This window comes from Aspergillus lucknowensis (assembly GCF_044049455.1).
Source record: "Aspergillus lucknowensis strain CBS 449.75 chromosome Unknown BJX67scaffold_24, whole genome shotgun sequence".
In the NCBI taxonomy this organism is placed as follows: Eukaryota; Fungi; Ascomycota; class Eurotiomycetes; order Eurotiales; family Aspergillaceae; genus Aspergillus; species Aspergillus lucknowensis.
The window spans coordinates 354,891-370,175 of record NW_027263568.1 but is presented as its reverse complement, the minus strand read 5'-3'; the positions used below and the strand labels follow the sequence as shown (position 1 = coordinate 370,175).

The following is a 15,285-nucleotide window of genomic DNA, read 5'->3' as shown; positions in this document are numbered from 1 at the left end:
CTGTGCTGCTCCTAGTTAATTCTCTGTCTTATCTTTCTGCTATCTCCTTGTCATAACTTTCGAATAAGTACTCACTTTTCTCTCCTTTTCAGTGGCCTATCTCGTCCTGCAGGTTCTCGAACGGCGGGCCTCGAAGCTTTAGGATACCAATTTGGATGAACACTTTGGCTGTATCCTTCACTCTATCTAATTCCTTGATGTTGATCAATTACCTTTTGTGAATTACTATGATGATGATATATGTTGCCTTAAGATGTTCCACTCAAGCTTGCCAATCAAGGCCTTGGTTGAAGCTGAGGCTCTGTTCGTATGGTGCTTAATATGTAAAGTATTCTCTCTATTGATTTTCCTAACACTACTATATTTCACCTCAAGCAGTCACCATGAACAACTGAGAATTGAAAACCATACATAATGAAAAATATGATGAAACACTAACCAGTGGCATCTATGCCAACGCCCGACCCGAGATCGAATTCCTAATAGAAGACCTTGTTGAAAGAAGAAGTAAAACAAGTGGGTAACTTGCAGAGATAATAATTCCCCGACCAAACGAACAAGCAAGCAAGCCGACCACCATCCAGCGCGCTCTTCTACAACCGAGAACTTTGCCAAAATCACATACAATAATACAACATATGGTGGTTATATTGAACCTGTCGGATCACTTCTTTCGAGACCTCGACTTAGGAGGGTTCGTAGACGAGGCTCGGGATGTAGAAGCTGAGTTCGCTTTGCTACCGCTCTTGACGGCTTTGACTTGCTTGTTCTGGGGAATAATTTTCATTAGCGAGGGGTTTCGGGAGGAGGGGAGGATTGATGGGGTAAGGCATACCACTGCACCCCCTCTGGCCTTCTTCTTCACGGGTGCATCGTCTTCATCTTCGAGTCCGTCTTCCTCTCGATCACGACCGCGACCCTTGCCGCTCTCTCCGTTGGCCTTGCCGTCTGTCTCAAACTCCTTAGCAATTGTGTTAAGCAGCGTCGTGCAGCGACGGCCGATTTCGACGGGGGTACGGCTAAGGAAGAACCAGTCGAATCGGAAGAGGGGCGATTCACGGATTTCGTCTCGGATCTTGTCGTACAGGCCTTCGCCGTCGACGCCGTATCGATCAAGCATGACCAGCAGGAAACGGTCCTCCTCCTCGGTGTAGACTTTCTTGTTCGTAGTCGAGACAGTGTAGTTGATCTTGAGCTGCTGGAGTGGTACACGGTACATCTCCATCTTCTTCCGCAGCATCTTGCGTTGATGACCCATCTTTCGGAGTTTCTCTTCTCCTTGATCAATGACTCTGAGGTACTTGGGATAATCCTGAATCTCGGTGTATCGCTTCCAAAACACCTCCGCGTACTCCTCGATTTCTTCGGGCTCTTTGCTGTCCACCTCGGTAGCGATCCCGACGAAGTCTGTGCGTCCAAATTTAGCGGATCCATTGATGAATTGCTGGAAATCGCGACGATTCCAGTTAGAGAAGCCTTCCTCTGACATTCTTGTCTTCTCAAGGACCTCTTCCTCCGTCAAGGGTACTGCGTTGTCGATTTCCTGCTGCTCAAGGTCGCGTTCAGCTTCACGTTCACTAAGCTCGTCATCCGGCCCATCGGGAAGAGGAACTTTGTAACCAATTTCCTTGTGAAAGTAAGCGGTTTCCTTCTCCTGGAGCTCCTGGAGGCCAGGGGGAAAGAACTGCCAGTCATGAATGACAATCTGCTTCGGTGCGCGGGGGACCTTGGGCTTCGGGTCGGCTGTCCGTCCACCACCAGGGATAGTACGTTGGTAGTATTTATCAATGGAGTAGGACTGCTCCTTTCTCTCACGCTTGGCGGGATTAATCCAGTTAATCGAGATAATATCCTTCTTTTTGTCGGCAAAGTCCTTGCCATTCCACTCGTAGGCGCTTTCCGAATTGAATTTCTGCAAGTCGTCGATGCCCAATTTCTCGTATTTCTTACTCAACTCCGCGGTTCTCTCCTCACCTTTGGTCAGAATGGCATCGAAGTCGGTGTCCGTGATCGTCTTGCCCTCAGCGAGCGTTCCGGTAGCGCCCTTGTTGTGGAAAATTTCGCTGGCACCGTGCTGAATCATACCAAGCAGCTCATCTTTGGACGCAGCGTTCTTGCTTTGTTGTTGAGCACGGCCCTGTTGGATAACGAGCTGGTCAAGTCGTAGCTTCTGGGCGGCACGTTCCAAAACCCTCTCTTCGATAGCCGACTCTGTGATGAACCTGTAAACGACCACTTGTTTGGTCTGGCCGATACGGTGAGCACGGTCCATAGCCTGCAAATCGGCTTGAGGGTTCCAGTCGCTGTCGTAGAGAACCACAATGTCAGCTGTTGTTAAGTTGATACCCAACCCTCCGGCTCTCGTGGTAAGAAGGAATATGAACTTTTCCGACCCTGGCTTGTTGTATTCATCAATCGCGGCGATCCGATCCTCATGAGCAGTGGTTCCATCAATACGACAATACTTGAAATCCCGGAAGACACAATAGTCTTCTAAGATGTCCAGGACGCGGCTCATTTGAGAGAAAATGAGGACTCGGCTCCCTTGTTGTTGCATGCGATTCAGGAGTTTATCTAAAATCACCATCTTGCCGGCGTTGTCCACAAGATGTTCGTCCGTTGTGTATGGAGGGCCAGGTTCTGCTCCCTCAAAGAGGTAGGGATGGTTGCAGCATTTGCGCAGTTGCATGACGATATTCAGCAGTCGTGTCTTAGATTCCCGTTTCCCAGCGGCTCCATTCACGGCATCGATATCCTTTTCGAGGATCTTTTGATACCATTTCACCTGCATCTGTGACATAGGGACGTAAAGATTGATCTCCCTTTTCGGCAGCAGACTCTTTTCCACATCGCTCTTCACGCGACGCAGTAAGAACGGCCGTAAAACACGGTGAAGCTGTTTCACAACCGTGTCCTGGTCCGCCTCCTGGTTACTAAACCACTGATCAAAGGCTTCCGAGTCCCCAAAGACATCCGGTAGCAAGAAGTTGAGAAGAGCCCATAACTCATGCAGATTGTTCTGAAGCGGGGTGCCAGTAATCAGGAGGCGATTCCGAGAGTTGAACACACGAATGATTTGGGCAAGCGAGGACTCTTCATTCTTGATTCGATGGGCTTCATCAATAATGATATACTCCCATGCGAATTTCTTGAGATGCGACTTTTCTCGCAGAACCATTTCGTAGCTGGTGATGCAAACATCGAAATCCTCGTCCAGAAGCCTTTCGTTGATCAATTTGTGGCGCTCCTCCTTGTCACCCTGCAAGATGAGTACGTTGACTTCGGGCGTCCATTTATGAAACTCTCGCTTCCAGTTGTCCAATGTGGATTTAGGGACGGCGACAAGATGAGGACCAGTGATATCGCAAACGTGCCGAAGGTACCCTAGAAATGAGATCGTCTGGAGGGTCTTGCCGAGACCCATCTCATCCGCCAAGATACCCGAAATCCCGTTCTCATGCAAGGAAACGAGCCAGTTTAATCCAGCAATCTGGTAATCGCGCATTTCGCCCTTGATGAATGGTGGAGACTCCCGAAAGATAGTCCCGGTTTGGCCGCCGCTCCTCTCATCCTTCAGTAACTCGGCATCTTCCTCTTGTTCTGTTCGCCGTCGTCGATCGCCGCCCGCGCCCCCTGACCGCGATGAACCTTTTCGCTTTGCTTTCGCTTCTCCCTCACCATTTTGCCGATCGATTTCGGCCATGATCTCTTTAATGCGGGGGTTAGGGTTTGTTTCGATGAAGTGACGGAAGAGATCAGTCAGGCCAAGTAGGTAGCGGAACCTTCGAATCGAATCGTCTTCCTGTAGGAGAAAGTGTGTAAGAAATAGTCAAACCCTACCTTCAGGTAGATAGAAGTGTTTTTATCGCACCTTGTTCTCATTCAAGTGGCCGTGCTTTTTGCCGAACATATTCTTTCTCATGTGAAATGCTTCGGACCTTCGCCTCCGGCCGTCCATAGGAATAGTATCACCTGCAATACTGCTTGCAGTAGTGTTGGGGTTTGTATCCGAATCCTGAAGGTAATCTTGTTAGCCAACGCAGCGCAGCAGGAAACGTTCGCAGCAAAGTTACCGTGTAGTCCGGAGTGTCCTGGTATCCCTTGAGCAGCTTAGCAATGGGATATATCATAACGCCGCAAATAAATGAAAGCCAAAAGTAACACTGATAGGTTCATTGCCTTGCACATACCGTCATCTTCGCGTCCACAGGATCCACAGGCACGAGCTCTTCATTCGCATCAGTCATAGGAGTATCTGCCTGAGACGGCGAGTCTGAAGTAGGAACAGCTGCAGGCGCCATAACTGCGAGCTGCGCGCCTTGCGCAAGCAACGGGCTTGTGTTCTAAATTCAAGGGTGAAATTCGGTGTAGATGCTCCAAAAGAGGCTGCGGCCGAAGTATGTAATTTGGTATGGAGCGAGAAGATAATGCCTGGAGACCTTGACTGAGAGATTGATGCCCCAAGAAAAAAGGACGAAACAAAGAAAGTCAAATCTAGCCGCTGTCTCGTCCGAGCGAGCGTGAATGATGGTGTTGAAGGAAGTTGGATGAAAGGACGGAGAGCGAGAGTCGCGCTGGGATGGCAAATAATGGAATTTCGTTGGAGGAGCGGCCACGACGCGCGCTGATTGGTGAGAAGGCGCGCAGTCTCGGCTGAGGTCAGAGCTGAGTCAGCATGCGCGGAAGACGAGTTTCCCCGCGGTGGGTCACGTTACCATGACAAAGGCAGGAGAAAGAAACCGAACCCTGTCAGATCCCAGCCAACATCATCTCGCCTCCATCGACGATTACAGCTTCTTTGTGGAACATTCTTTGTTTCGTCGGGCTGCCCTTCAGCTTGTCCTCTTTTTCATATTCTTGATTTCTAACTTTGAGCCTTAACGGTCTTTTGGATTCTCTGGGGCACGGCTCACATCACCCCTCTCTCACTGGACTTCGGTACCGAGAAACAAACGGATAAAAAGAAAAAATTCGGGTGCCCGAACAACAAAAAGAAATCGAATCCACAACACCGTTACTTTATCAGCAAGTAACGCAGCTATGGACTCAATGAGGTCGTTAAATACCTCATTACCAAGCTCAAACCCCCGCTCACAGCCCCCGGAGCAGCTTCTCCAGCAATTCAAGTCCGCCGCCCTCTCAGTCACCAACCTCTACAAGAATGCTGTGTATGCGGAATCACAGGCCAGGCAAGCAGGTTATCAGGACGCTGTTGAAGACTTGCTGCATTTTCTCGACCGAGAGAATCTTGGTTTGATTGACGGGGAAGGTTGGCGGGTTCGCCAATGGGCGACAGAACGGACTGATGGCCTTGGCCATACGAGCGATGATGATGAGACAGAGAGGAGGACCCGCAGCGCTACCCCTGCCGTAACGCGTAAAGAAGCCTCAGAGGCCGAAGCCTCTCGACAGGTGTCCAAACCGGTCTCGCCTCATCGAGAAGAACAAGCTTCCGCACAGCAGCCACCCTCGACTCCCTCAGCCCAACCCTGCGAAGCCATTACCCATGACCGGCCACCCGTTTTTACCTTTTCTGCCGGACCAACTTTCCCGCAAGTCCAAGAGCAAGACATGGATATGCAAAATTCCGACTCATCCCTATCCACCCCAATCGAGCCACCAGTGAGTGTGTCAGTCCTACCACGAAATCCTCGCCATCAAAGCCGCCACGGCATTCTGCCACGGCCGGGCACTCGAACTTCAACACGCGACTCTCCGGTAGGAATCGGCTCGAAACGGAAAATTCAGTTCCCGGATTTCTTCGACCTGTCGGGGATAGGCAACAACCGAGACATTTTTGGAGGCGGCAAGCGCGGTCGCTTTGCCTAGTGATACGACCTTTCCCTCGGAATGAACGTCGGTATGCCAAATTCACGCAGCGGTTGTCATCTCGATTTTCGGAGCATAAAGTAGGCGTATTGCATGTGGTTTCGGGTCCCCTTATCTTTTCTCCTCAACGAACGCCTAGTTCTTGTGTACTTGTTTCTTATCCCTTGGATCATACGCATTACATCCATAGAGCTTATCCGATATGGTGATACCCGATGAACGTCTGGATTTTGATCTACCCCTGGTAATATTATTGTACTGTGATGCAGAGTATATATACGTCGTGCGTTTTTGAAATGTCATAGATTTTAGTTCATGATCGGTTTCCGTCGAAAGCTCCAAGTATACCTGAGCCTAGCTTCGCGAAACTGAATCGCCTCTGAAGCCTAAGAACGTCCGATGTCTCTCCTCACTCATGGCGAGCTGAGACGTAGCGCAGCCCTCTCGTAGAATAAAAGCCTATGGATATAAAGCTGAACCCTGTCTACGTTCCAGACGGAATCTGAACTTACAGCCATGTCCGGCATTGCGGCCTTGCCTAGCTCCTCGGAGTTGGACGTGACTGCGTGACCCTCACTCAGCAAATGGACACGGCTGCAATCATGTTGTGAGACCACGATTGATTCCTAATACGAGGATAATTTAAGGCTAGAGTATCCAGGTTTCAAGGTCCGTGCGGACATTATCACAGCATGTAAGGCGCAGATACTCGTCGTTAGGTTGTTGCACCACTGGTGGAGAGTTGGAAGATGGGGAGGACAGTTCTAGGTATCCTTGGAAGCGATGGCGGGCAGTGATAATATTGTAATAGAGGGTATCGGCTGCCGTACTTGTGGTAGAAACATGAACCAAGAAAGAAAATTCGCAGGCCTCCCTTTACTCCGTCCAGTGCACATGCTTCAAACATATACATCGTCTCAACCACAGTCAGATTGGAGTGGGTGGCCAAGTCCTTGCTTATATATCAATTAAACGCCCGCAAAACACCCATGCCGACCAGCGCCGCAGAAATCGAAGCGATCCCGAGTCGACGGGATCCCATTTTGTATTTTGTCGCGCTCCGCATAATTGTCTCTTCTTGCTTTCGTAGATTGCTCATGCCGGTGTGGTAACTGTATACTCCGAGGCCGATAAACGCAGCGGACCCTGGTAGAGAAAAATATTAGATATTTGTAAACTGCATCTGGCTAAACGAAGGCTTTGCTGAAACACGCAGAAGAGATCCGAAAAGGCCGGAGATTGGGCCGAGTCTGTCGATCCACTTACCCATGATCCTGCAGGACAGACAGTCGTCATACCTCTCTGCAGCCAGCATACGTTTAACTTCCGGAGACTGTATATCCCAGTCATTGTCTTTCGTCGGGGTTGCCATCACATAGACGTGTAAAAAGGGAATGCAAGCATCGGAACAATCTCCAGCAATCTGAGGAGATAAAGGCGGCAAATAACGGCAGAAACAGCGATGAGTTCATTCAATCGACCAGAGTCGACGATTGGAATTCGATCAAACCATATTCGAGGCTCGAGCTCGAGTGTGGCCGACAAAATGAGCGGCGAGATCGATGCCCTTTACATCTACGACGAGCATAAGTGGGTGATGCCGTGATACCCCATACACCCCAGCCATTCTGGTCTGACATACTCGTTTCCCAGCCAGCCTCTCGTCGAGCAGGTCTATCGCTCTCGTCCGCCCTCCGCGGCGTCCATTCGGCCCCTCTATTTCGCCCATCCAGCCCCGCGCCCATCCCTGATTTATCTCCCAAATACGTCGCCGCCAGTCACAATATTTTCCATTGTTCAATCGAACCTGTACTTTCTAGCCCTCTCCGAAACAGACACGGAGCCCCTCCTCGCTCTCGAGTTCCTGCATCGTGTCGTTGATGTTCTGGAGGAGTTTGTCGGAGCTCCATTGATTTCGACTAAAATCCAATCTAGCTATGATGTGGTGGCTCAGTTGCTTCATGAAATGTGCGATGCTGGCGTCGTGTGCAATACTGAGCTGAATGCTCTTCAGGAAGTGGTGGAGATGCCTGGGTGGATGGGAAAGCTGTTGGGAAATGTTGGTTTACCTGGGTATGCCCCCTGTTGTGGCTTCTTAGGCTTGCTTAATACTGAGATCAACCCGATATGGGCGTGTAGGTCATCAACCCCAATTTTAGGGCAGCCCTCTGCGCTCAAGAGGCAATCATTAACACAATCCAGCATAGCCCAAGGGCCTGCTATCCCGTGGAGACGGCCCGGTGTTCGGCATACATCTAATGAACTCTACGTTGATATTGTAGAATCGCTCACGGTTACAATGGCTCCATCTGGGCGCCTACTCTCAGCGCTGGTTTCAGGCACAATCGCTTTCACCGCCAAGGTATCTGGTGTTCCAGATCTATTGCTCACCCTCACAGCCCCTGGTGGGCGGCATGCTATCGGGCGGAAATTGGAACTACCTGTTTTTCATCCCTGTGTTCGGCTGGCGAGATGGCGAGAACGACCAGGCGAATTAAGCTTTGTTCCTCCTGATGGCCGATTCATCCTTGCAGGGTACGAGGTTGACCTCCTTCCACTGGATCCCAGCCTGGACCAATTTCCAACCCACATGGAGAAAGTTTTTCTCCCGACGATTGTTGACATTCGAAAATCTCTTGGGCCCGTCGGTGCCGATTTCGAAGTGCGACTGACGCTTGACACAAACTTTCCGGGATACCCATCTGTAACCCGAGCGGGGCCAGGTCGGGGTGGATCTGGCTCTTCAACACCGTCTTTCCTGGGTAGCAACAGCGGTGGAAACTCTGGGCCAGTACTCGAAGAAGTCATTGTTACAGTTCCTTTACCACAGTCAGTGCGAAATATCACGGATATGAAAGCAAGCCGCGGTGAAGCTGTTTTTGCACCCGGAAGTGGCGTGCTGGAATGGAGAGTACCTACAAAAGATGCAGGGACGGTCTCCGGAACAGCCACACTCCGCTGCACCGTAGTGGGCTATCCCACTGACGACGCGGACGAGGAAGAAGCGGAAGATGCAGAGACTGATGCGCAAGTAACCCTACTACAAGGTTACTACGACGATTCTGCGGCTGTATCCTATCAGCAGAACCCCGAAACAGACCCCTTGAAGCCGAAGCCAAAGAAGAAGAAGAGGGTGAAGAAAGTGAAAAAGTCCACTTCCTCCCGCCGCCCTGCCGCTACTACGTCTACTCCAGAAGCAGACGTGAATCTCGAGAACGACACACCAACTCCCTCATCTGAGCTGCGTCCTGATCGGCCATCGCAACTGTCGCCATCTCAGCCATCCTCACAGCTGCACACACCATCCCGCACGCCTCCACCCAAAAAGCAGCAACCCTCGCAAGATTCACCTTTCTCGATCTTCCGTACGGCGCCGCGTAAAACCAAAACCCAGATCAACGCCAGCCTGATGCCAAATTCAGCATCCGTCTCTTTTTCCGTACGAGGCTGGCTTCCCTCCGGTATCAAAGTGGAGAGTCTAAACATCGATCCTCGCCGAAGTCGGGGGCTTGGTGATGGCGTGAAGCCCTATAAGGGAGTGAAATATCTATGTGTTAGTCGGAAGGGAATAGAAAGGCGATGTTAGATAATATGGCTGCATTTACAAGGATGTCATCTCTTTTTCTAGGTCAAATTGGTTGACAATCTGTTTGATCCCTTATATAGAAAAGGTCTGGACCAGCATTTGGATGGATGCATTTTGAGCATGATGGAGATGAATACCCAATAAATGATAATTTCCACGGACATTTGGCCGATCACCGAGGTATATTGTATCCTCTCTGGGGCAGGCCAATCGAATACGCGCCTGTATCGTCCTTAATTGATTCATCGGCCCCCTACAAGGTCCAAGTTGTTTCTCACCACCAGTACTCTTGGGGGTCATATTTACAAAGTCTCGAGTGGGACCAAGGTTGCCTTTCGGGGACTCTAAACAATGGACCAAACAGTTGTGGGCTACCAACAGGTTGGTGCCGCCATTCTCACAATCCCTCTGGTTCTTCAACCCCTCCCAAGCCCTGCAAACTCTATCCAGTTGGTTAATTTAACGGGACTGAATGTGTCGTCGCTTTGGGGATATTCTTCAGAGACGTTATTGGCATTGATGGTATGATACAAACAAATTCTCTGGATGCAACATGTTACCCAGTGTGGTATGCGGAGTAGCCACGGTTTCACAGAAAGCCAAGCCTGCTGTATATAGAAACACGGCGAGGAAGGATCTGGGCTCTATATCCTACTGAGGCAGATAAAAGGGCGTCGGAGAAGTCGATCATTCGAGGCGTAGACGGGAAGGGGAAAATCGCGGAGAAGGAGATGCAGATTAATATAGGCGTTTCTCAACCTATAACAGATGTTAGAGCTTGGGTTAAAAAGGATCTACGAGAGATTCAGAATCGTATCAGGGGAAAATCAGTGAAAACGCGCCTTCCATGGGTTGCTGAGTTCGAACCCCTTCGGAGCCTCCACGTTTGTTGATTGACCTCGGAGAGACCCTGTGAGTCTGTAATCTCTCTCCATCACTTTGCATCGCCAATTGTCAGTCATGGGACCACGATAAGAAAGCAACATGATCTTGAAAAGTCTCTCTTTTAATGTTTGGATTCACGTACTTTGCTGTGTAGAGATTAGCCAAGATTGAACATCGCAACTCACGAGCACAAGTCAGAGGCACGGAGGGAACTTCTAAAGGCCGTACGAAAAATATGACGGTAGACGTACTCTGTCCCACAGATCCCTGTTCCACCGAGCTTTCTTTCCATCATTCGCGAAGTATTTCACGCCCCATAGACCGACTCCAGTCACACCGAACATCTAGTATTGTCAGAATGGCTGGTTCAAGGACAGGCTACAGATCATGAAATAGCAAAGCTAGAAGAAACCCAACGGTATCCAATAGCTCTACACCGAGTGTTCCTGAATGTCTGGAGTGGTATCCAATGGTCGGCGGGGAGGACATACAGTAACAACGATCCCATAGGGGATCAGTGCTTCAAAAGGAACACCCATGGTAGACTAGTGAGAGCGGTAGGTCAAAGAACTTGGTCGGTTCCGGTTGGCAGCGAGGGAAACAATTGATTGATCCTGGTAATGTCGTCGTGATGCCAGAGAGCAATGCGCACCCAGTCCCGAGGTCGATTCTCGTGCCCAGGTGCCCTGGTGGTGAGGTCGGATGTCCTAAAACGGCTTAGCTCAATTAAGGGCGGTCCGGCCGGCTGAGTCAGCAGGCTCCCCGTTCAACCTCACAAGCAGGAGAAGGGGGCAAAGAAGGCCGTCGCCGAGCGCTCTGAATGCTGAAAGAAAGCCCATCGGCCGGGTGTTACGCTGTCGATTTACGCGTCTACTTGTGTCCTGTCTGAAGTGGCCGTTCTGATTGTCTCAGAGGTATGGTCCCGATCCTCTTCTAACGCGTTACTTGCCATTGTCTGAAGCTTGTCGAGCGATTTCACTGACGGTTATTGTTTTAGGTGCGCTGCGATTAGCAATCGGTACTATCTATTTATTCGCGAAATTCACAGCTCTCGTGCCTTGTGATATTGGATACTCAGTGTCCAAGGCCATTCGTTCATGTTCCCGATAATCGTCCTATGCGGCTCCCGATGATTGACGACTCAACGAGAATAGTCTCAAATATCGGGCCCGCCACCTCTCCTCTCTTTGGGACGGATTTTACCAGACTTTATATAGCAAAGGAGCTAACAATCATTCAAACTGGCGACCGCGGTCACCTACACCATGCCGGCGATTGTGCAAGTGGAGAACATTGTGGACAGTGATCAGGATGCAGAAGGGGAAGAGACTGACCTGTATCAGATGGATCAACAGCTCCAGGATGCTGTGCACCGCGCATACTCGGGCGAAGTCGCGGCCGAGACCGGAGTTGCTGAATTTGACGAGGACCTGGATGCGGAGGGAGAGGTGGATCCTGATGTACTTCCAAACGGCGAAGTTGATGAAGCAGAGCCTGTTGGTGCCGTCAAGATTCCGGAAGGAGCTCATTCATCGCATAATGAGGACGACGCGGATGCGGATGATGACCCGGAGTTCCAAGAGCAGAGTGGGAGCGAGCGGGAAGCGGAGAGTTCTTCGTCTAGCAGCCGCGACTCAGACGAAGAATGGGAAGCGGAGAGCAACGGCGGTGCTGAGGTTGAGGCCGATCAAAATGCCGCCCGTGGGAACTGCGTGTAGGTTACACCCCCCCCCCCGGCCCGAGGATAATTTACAGCTCAATGGGTTGCGAGTTTGAACCTAACAAAACGGGATAGATTTTGCAAGCAAGACGAAGATCATGACCCGAGCGAGGAGTTTGAGGAATATCTGAGCTGCGTTGTTTGTGGCGATCACTGTACGTTGATTCGCGGCCCTATCAAAATGAGGGCCTGCCGGAACCCCAACTTTTAGTTGTTCGTACTGACCGGCTACCCGACAGCCCACCGGCAATGTGCCCGCGAACATGATGCGCTCGACGAGGCGGAAGGTATGCTGATGAACACAAATTGTGTCCCTTCCCCTATGTTTTCGACGCATATTCTGATTTTTCGTAGATGCCGGCCCGTGGAGATGCCCGACGTGTCATCAAGAGAATTTGGAGCCTAGCCCCAAGGAAGATGTTTCCACACGGCGGAAGAGCGGCCCGAAGAATATGCGCAAGGAACTTTTACCAGCTCACAGCGGCGGTGACCGCTCCAACTTCCATTCTATCTTCAATACCGTGACCGTTGATGAAGATCTGTTGAACAGTTCGCGATCACTCAGGAAGCGGAAAACCCAATCTGCGGATGCAGAAGAGCACACCCCTGTTCTTCGAAAGCGGCAAAGACAAACCCAAACCCCGCAGCACACAGAGCGATCTGTTTCTCAAGATCAGACGAAAGAGGATGTTGATTCTCTATCACCCGTGCGAACTCGTTCTCGGCGCACTCAAAAGGACGAACAAGACGGCTGCCGTGTGGTTTCAAAACAATTTGGCAAGCTTATTGTAGCCTTTAGGTTGCATGAAACCAAACTAGCCAAAATCTTGAGCTCACGCAGTCGGTCTTCGATTAGAAATCGGAAGATTCCAAAACCAACTTCAACAGCACATGAACCACAGGCGCACTTTGCGCCAATAACACCAGCGTCGTATTTCCCTTCTCTCTATCCTTTCAGTGAACGCGAGCTGGAAGAGTCGTCGAAATCGAAGCCTTATGGGGGTATATTATCGGAAACGGATGCCGATACATCTAAGACGTTACCGACCCACCTTGATCGCGAACGATTCGAGGTTGCTCGACAGAAGGCTCAAGAAGTTTGGCAAAGACGCCTCATAGAGGCCGAGAGTGGCGGTGATACAGTGCAGCACGCTTCACAGAAAGTTTCGGGGCCCCCATCTCGGATCAAGTATATCAACTTCGGCGGTTTTGAGATTGAGACCTGGTACGCAGCCCCATATCCTGAGGAGTACAGCCGAAATCGAGTACTCTACATTTGTGAATTTTGCTTGAAATATATGAATTCCGACTATGTTGCGTGGCGCCATAAACTCAAATGTCCCGCGAAACATCCTCCCGGCGATGAGATATACCGTGAAGGTTCCATCTCGATCTTTGAAGTTGATGGACGGAAAAATCCCGTTTATTGTCAAAACCTATGCTTGCTTGCCAAACTATTCCTCGGCTCTAAGACTCTCTACTATGATGTCGAGCCATTCTTGTTCTATGTCATGACCGAGTGCGATGACCTTGGTTGCCACTTTGTGGGTTACTTTAGCAAAGAGAAGCGACCGAGTTCGGCAAATAACGTCTCCTGCATCCTCACCTTACCGATACATCAGCGGAAGGGTTATGGGAATCTTCTCATCGACTTCTCTTATTTACTCACACGTATCGAAGGTAAAACAGGGTCGCCTGAGAAACCCCTTTCAGATATGGGTTTAGTGTCATATCGAAATTACTGGCGGCTTATACTGTCATACCATCTCCGACATCAGAAAACCCCAATCAGCATTGCTGAGCTTTCGGAGCGGACGGGCATGACGGCAGATGATGTTGTTTCGGGATTGGAAGCGTTGCGCGCTTTGGTTAGAGATCCAGTGACGAGAACATACGCACTGCGTCTTGACTACAGTTATTTCGAGGAGTGTATTCGCAGCTGGGAAAGCAAAGGCTATGTTACGCTTAATCCAGATGCACTTGTCTGGACTCCCTACATCATGGGCCGAAATAACCAGTTGCAATTCGACCGTGCCCCTATACATACTGTTGCACCACGTGAGGGACTTGAAGATGAAGAAGGTGACGAGGGAACGGAATTAGAACGGCCGCCCAAGCGGCCGGAGACCTTGAACCAAATTAGCCCGCCGCTTACGAACGGGACGGGTAACGCGAGGTTGGGGGAGCCACCGGTTGAGCCTGCAGGGCCTCCTTCTACAGCACTTCTCTCTAATGCCAACGGCGTCCGTCATCAAGCAGCGGTGGACGCGACAGAATCCAGCTCCAGTGCTCAGACGGAATCGGATCGTGCGAGTGCAATACCGGCCTGGCGATTCGAGGTCTACCCCCCTGTTCAAGCTCCAGTTTCCAAGAAGCGTGCTGGTCGTCCCTTCGGAAGCAAATCATACCAAAACAAGGCTTCCATCACGCCAGCTACCGCTCGTACTAGTGGTCGCAGCACGCCCCGAAAGGGAAACTCGGTGACAGATGTCACCCCTATTGCTAGGGAGTCTAGTGTAAGACGGGGCCGAAGCGCAAAACTATTTGATTCTCCTTCAGTGGACTCAATGAGTGTCGCAACCAACGGGCTAGAAGCCGATCAACTCGATATATCGGAGCAAGCTGGAGCCAACAGTGAAAGAGAGACTGCTCTCCTTCCTGACGGACGAGTCGACGCTGAGGCTCATGTTGCAGCTGAGACTGCTTCCGATGACGAAGAGCGACCCGTGACGAACGGCGTCACCGCAGACGCTACAACGGATCAGCAAGGCCCCGTCACACCTTCGAAGGCGAAAGAGGTCGAAGGCAAAGCCAGCAAGCTTACACGCTCTGTAAGCCGCAAAACCGTTGTGGAGAAGTTCGAAATGCTCATACCCGCTGAAGACGAGGCCGTTGCGATGAGCGAGACCCCCAGCGATATAAACGGGAGTGAGGCTGATGCGGAAGGAGATATTGTTATGGAGGAGGCGTAGTCCCATAAAATGGGCTATCATCATGTTAAGGAGTACGGTCAAGCATTGGTGGGCGTTTTAACACTTTAGTACGGCTTTATTTGTATTCTGTTCTCTGTCTCCTCTGTCGTATCAAGCAAGGAGTGGGCAGGAACCGGAGTTCTTGATATCGGGTTTTTTGTTTAGGCGTCTGCTTTTCTTTTATTCTTCCCCAGATTCTGGTCTTAGTTTCTCTGAGGGCACAGCCTCTTTAATAGAGACACAAGTTTTGAAAAGAGTTGTATAGCAAATCGATGGGCCTGAGTCGCCCAAAA

The 15,285-nt window shown here is 50.5% G+C and overlaps 6 protein-coding genes across 6 annotated transcripts; 3 read left to right on the top strand and 3 right to left on the bottom strand.

Moving 5' to 3' along the window:
- Positions 1 to 87: 87 nt before the first annotated feature.
- BJX67DRAFT_134048 (putative SNF2 family helicase/ATPase) lies at positions 88 to 4,639 on the bottom strand. Its single transcript, XM_071024578.1, has 5 exons — positions 4,191 to 4,639; positions 4,074 to 4,100; positions 3,872 to 4,015; positions 836 to 3,802; positions 88 to 769 (listed from the first exon to the last, which is right to left on the bottom strand). The coding sequence occupies exons 1-5, from the start codon at positions 4,299 to 4,301 to the stop codon at positions 665 to 667; spliced, it is 3,354 nt and encodes a 1,117-aa protein (XP_070885604.1). The 5' UTR covers positions 4,302 to 4,639; the 3' UTR covers positions 88 to 664.
- Positions 4,640 to 5,040: 401 nt separating this feature from the next.
- On the top strand, positions 5,041 to 5,829 carry BJX67DRAFT_381848 (uncharacterized protein; the record flags this gene model as incomplete). Its single annotated transcript, XM_071033090.1, has 1 exon — positions 5,041 to 5,829. One exon carries the CDS (start codon positions 5,041 to 5,043, stop codon positions 5,827 to 5,829), a length of 789 nt encoding a protein of 262 aa, XP_070885603.1.
- Positions 5,830 to 6,953: 1,124 nt separating this feature from the next.
- On the bottom strand, positions 6,954 to 7,354 carry BJX67DRAFT_355338 (uncharacterized protein). Its single transcript, XM_071029300.1, has one exon. The coding sequence runs from the start codon at positions 7,199 to 7,201 to the stop codon at positions 6,992 to 6,994; it is 210 nt and encodes a 69-aa protein (XP_070885602.1). The 5' UTR covers positions 7,202 to 7,354; the 3' UTR covers positions 6,954 to 6,991.
- On the top strand, positions 7,343 to 9,576 carry BJX67DRAFT_355337 (putative AP-3 adaptor complex subunit mu). The gene is made up of 3 exons (XM_071029299.1): positions 7,343 to 7,419; positions 7,483 to 7,902; positions 7,969 to 9,576. The coding sequence occupies exons 1-3, from the start codon at positions 7,376 to 7,378 to the stop codon at positions 9,413 to 9,415; spliced, it is 1,911 nt and encodes a 636-aa protein (XP_070885601.1). The 5' UTR covers positions 7,343 to 7,375; the 3' UTR covers positions 9,416 to 9,576.
- On the bottom strand, positions 9,553 to 10,974 carry BJX67DRAFT_355330 (NADH dehydrogenase [ubiquinone] 1 alpha subcomplex subunit 1). The gene is made up of 4 exons (XM_071029298.1): positions 10,792 to 10,974; positions 10,548 to 10,644; positions 10,258 to 10,352; positions 9,553 to 10,174 (listed from the first exon to the last, which is right to left on the bottom strand). Exons 1-4 carry the CDS (start codon positions 10,837 to 10,839, stop codon positions 10,154 to 10,156), a joined length of 261 nt encoding a protein of 86 aa, XP_070885600.1. The 5' UTR covers positions 10,840 to 10,974; the 3' UTR covers positions 9,553 to 10,153.
- A 123-nt stretch (positions 10,975 to 11,097) lies between these two features.
- Positions 11,098 to 15,246, top strand: BJX67DRAFT_355327 (putative histone acetyltransferase). The gene is made up of 5 exons (XM_071029297.1): positions 11,098 to 11,214; positions 11,298 to 12,014; positions 12,096 to 12,175; positions 12,260 to 12,307; positions 12,375 to 15,246. Exons 2-5 carry the CDS (start codon positions 11,566 to 11,568, stop codon positions 14,990 to 14,992), a joined length of 3,195 nt encoding a protein of 1,064 aa, XP_070885599.1. The 5' UTR covers positions 11,098 to 11,214; positions 11,298 to 11,565; the 3' UTR covers positions 14,993 to 15,246.
- Positions 15,247 to 15,285: the final 39 nt, after the last annotated feature.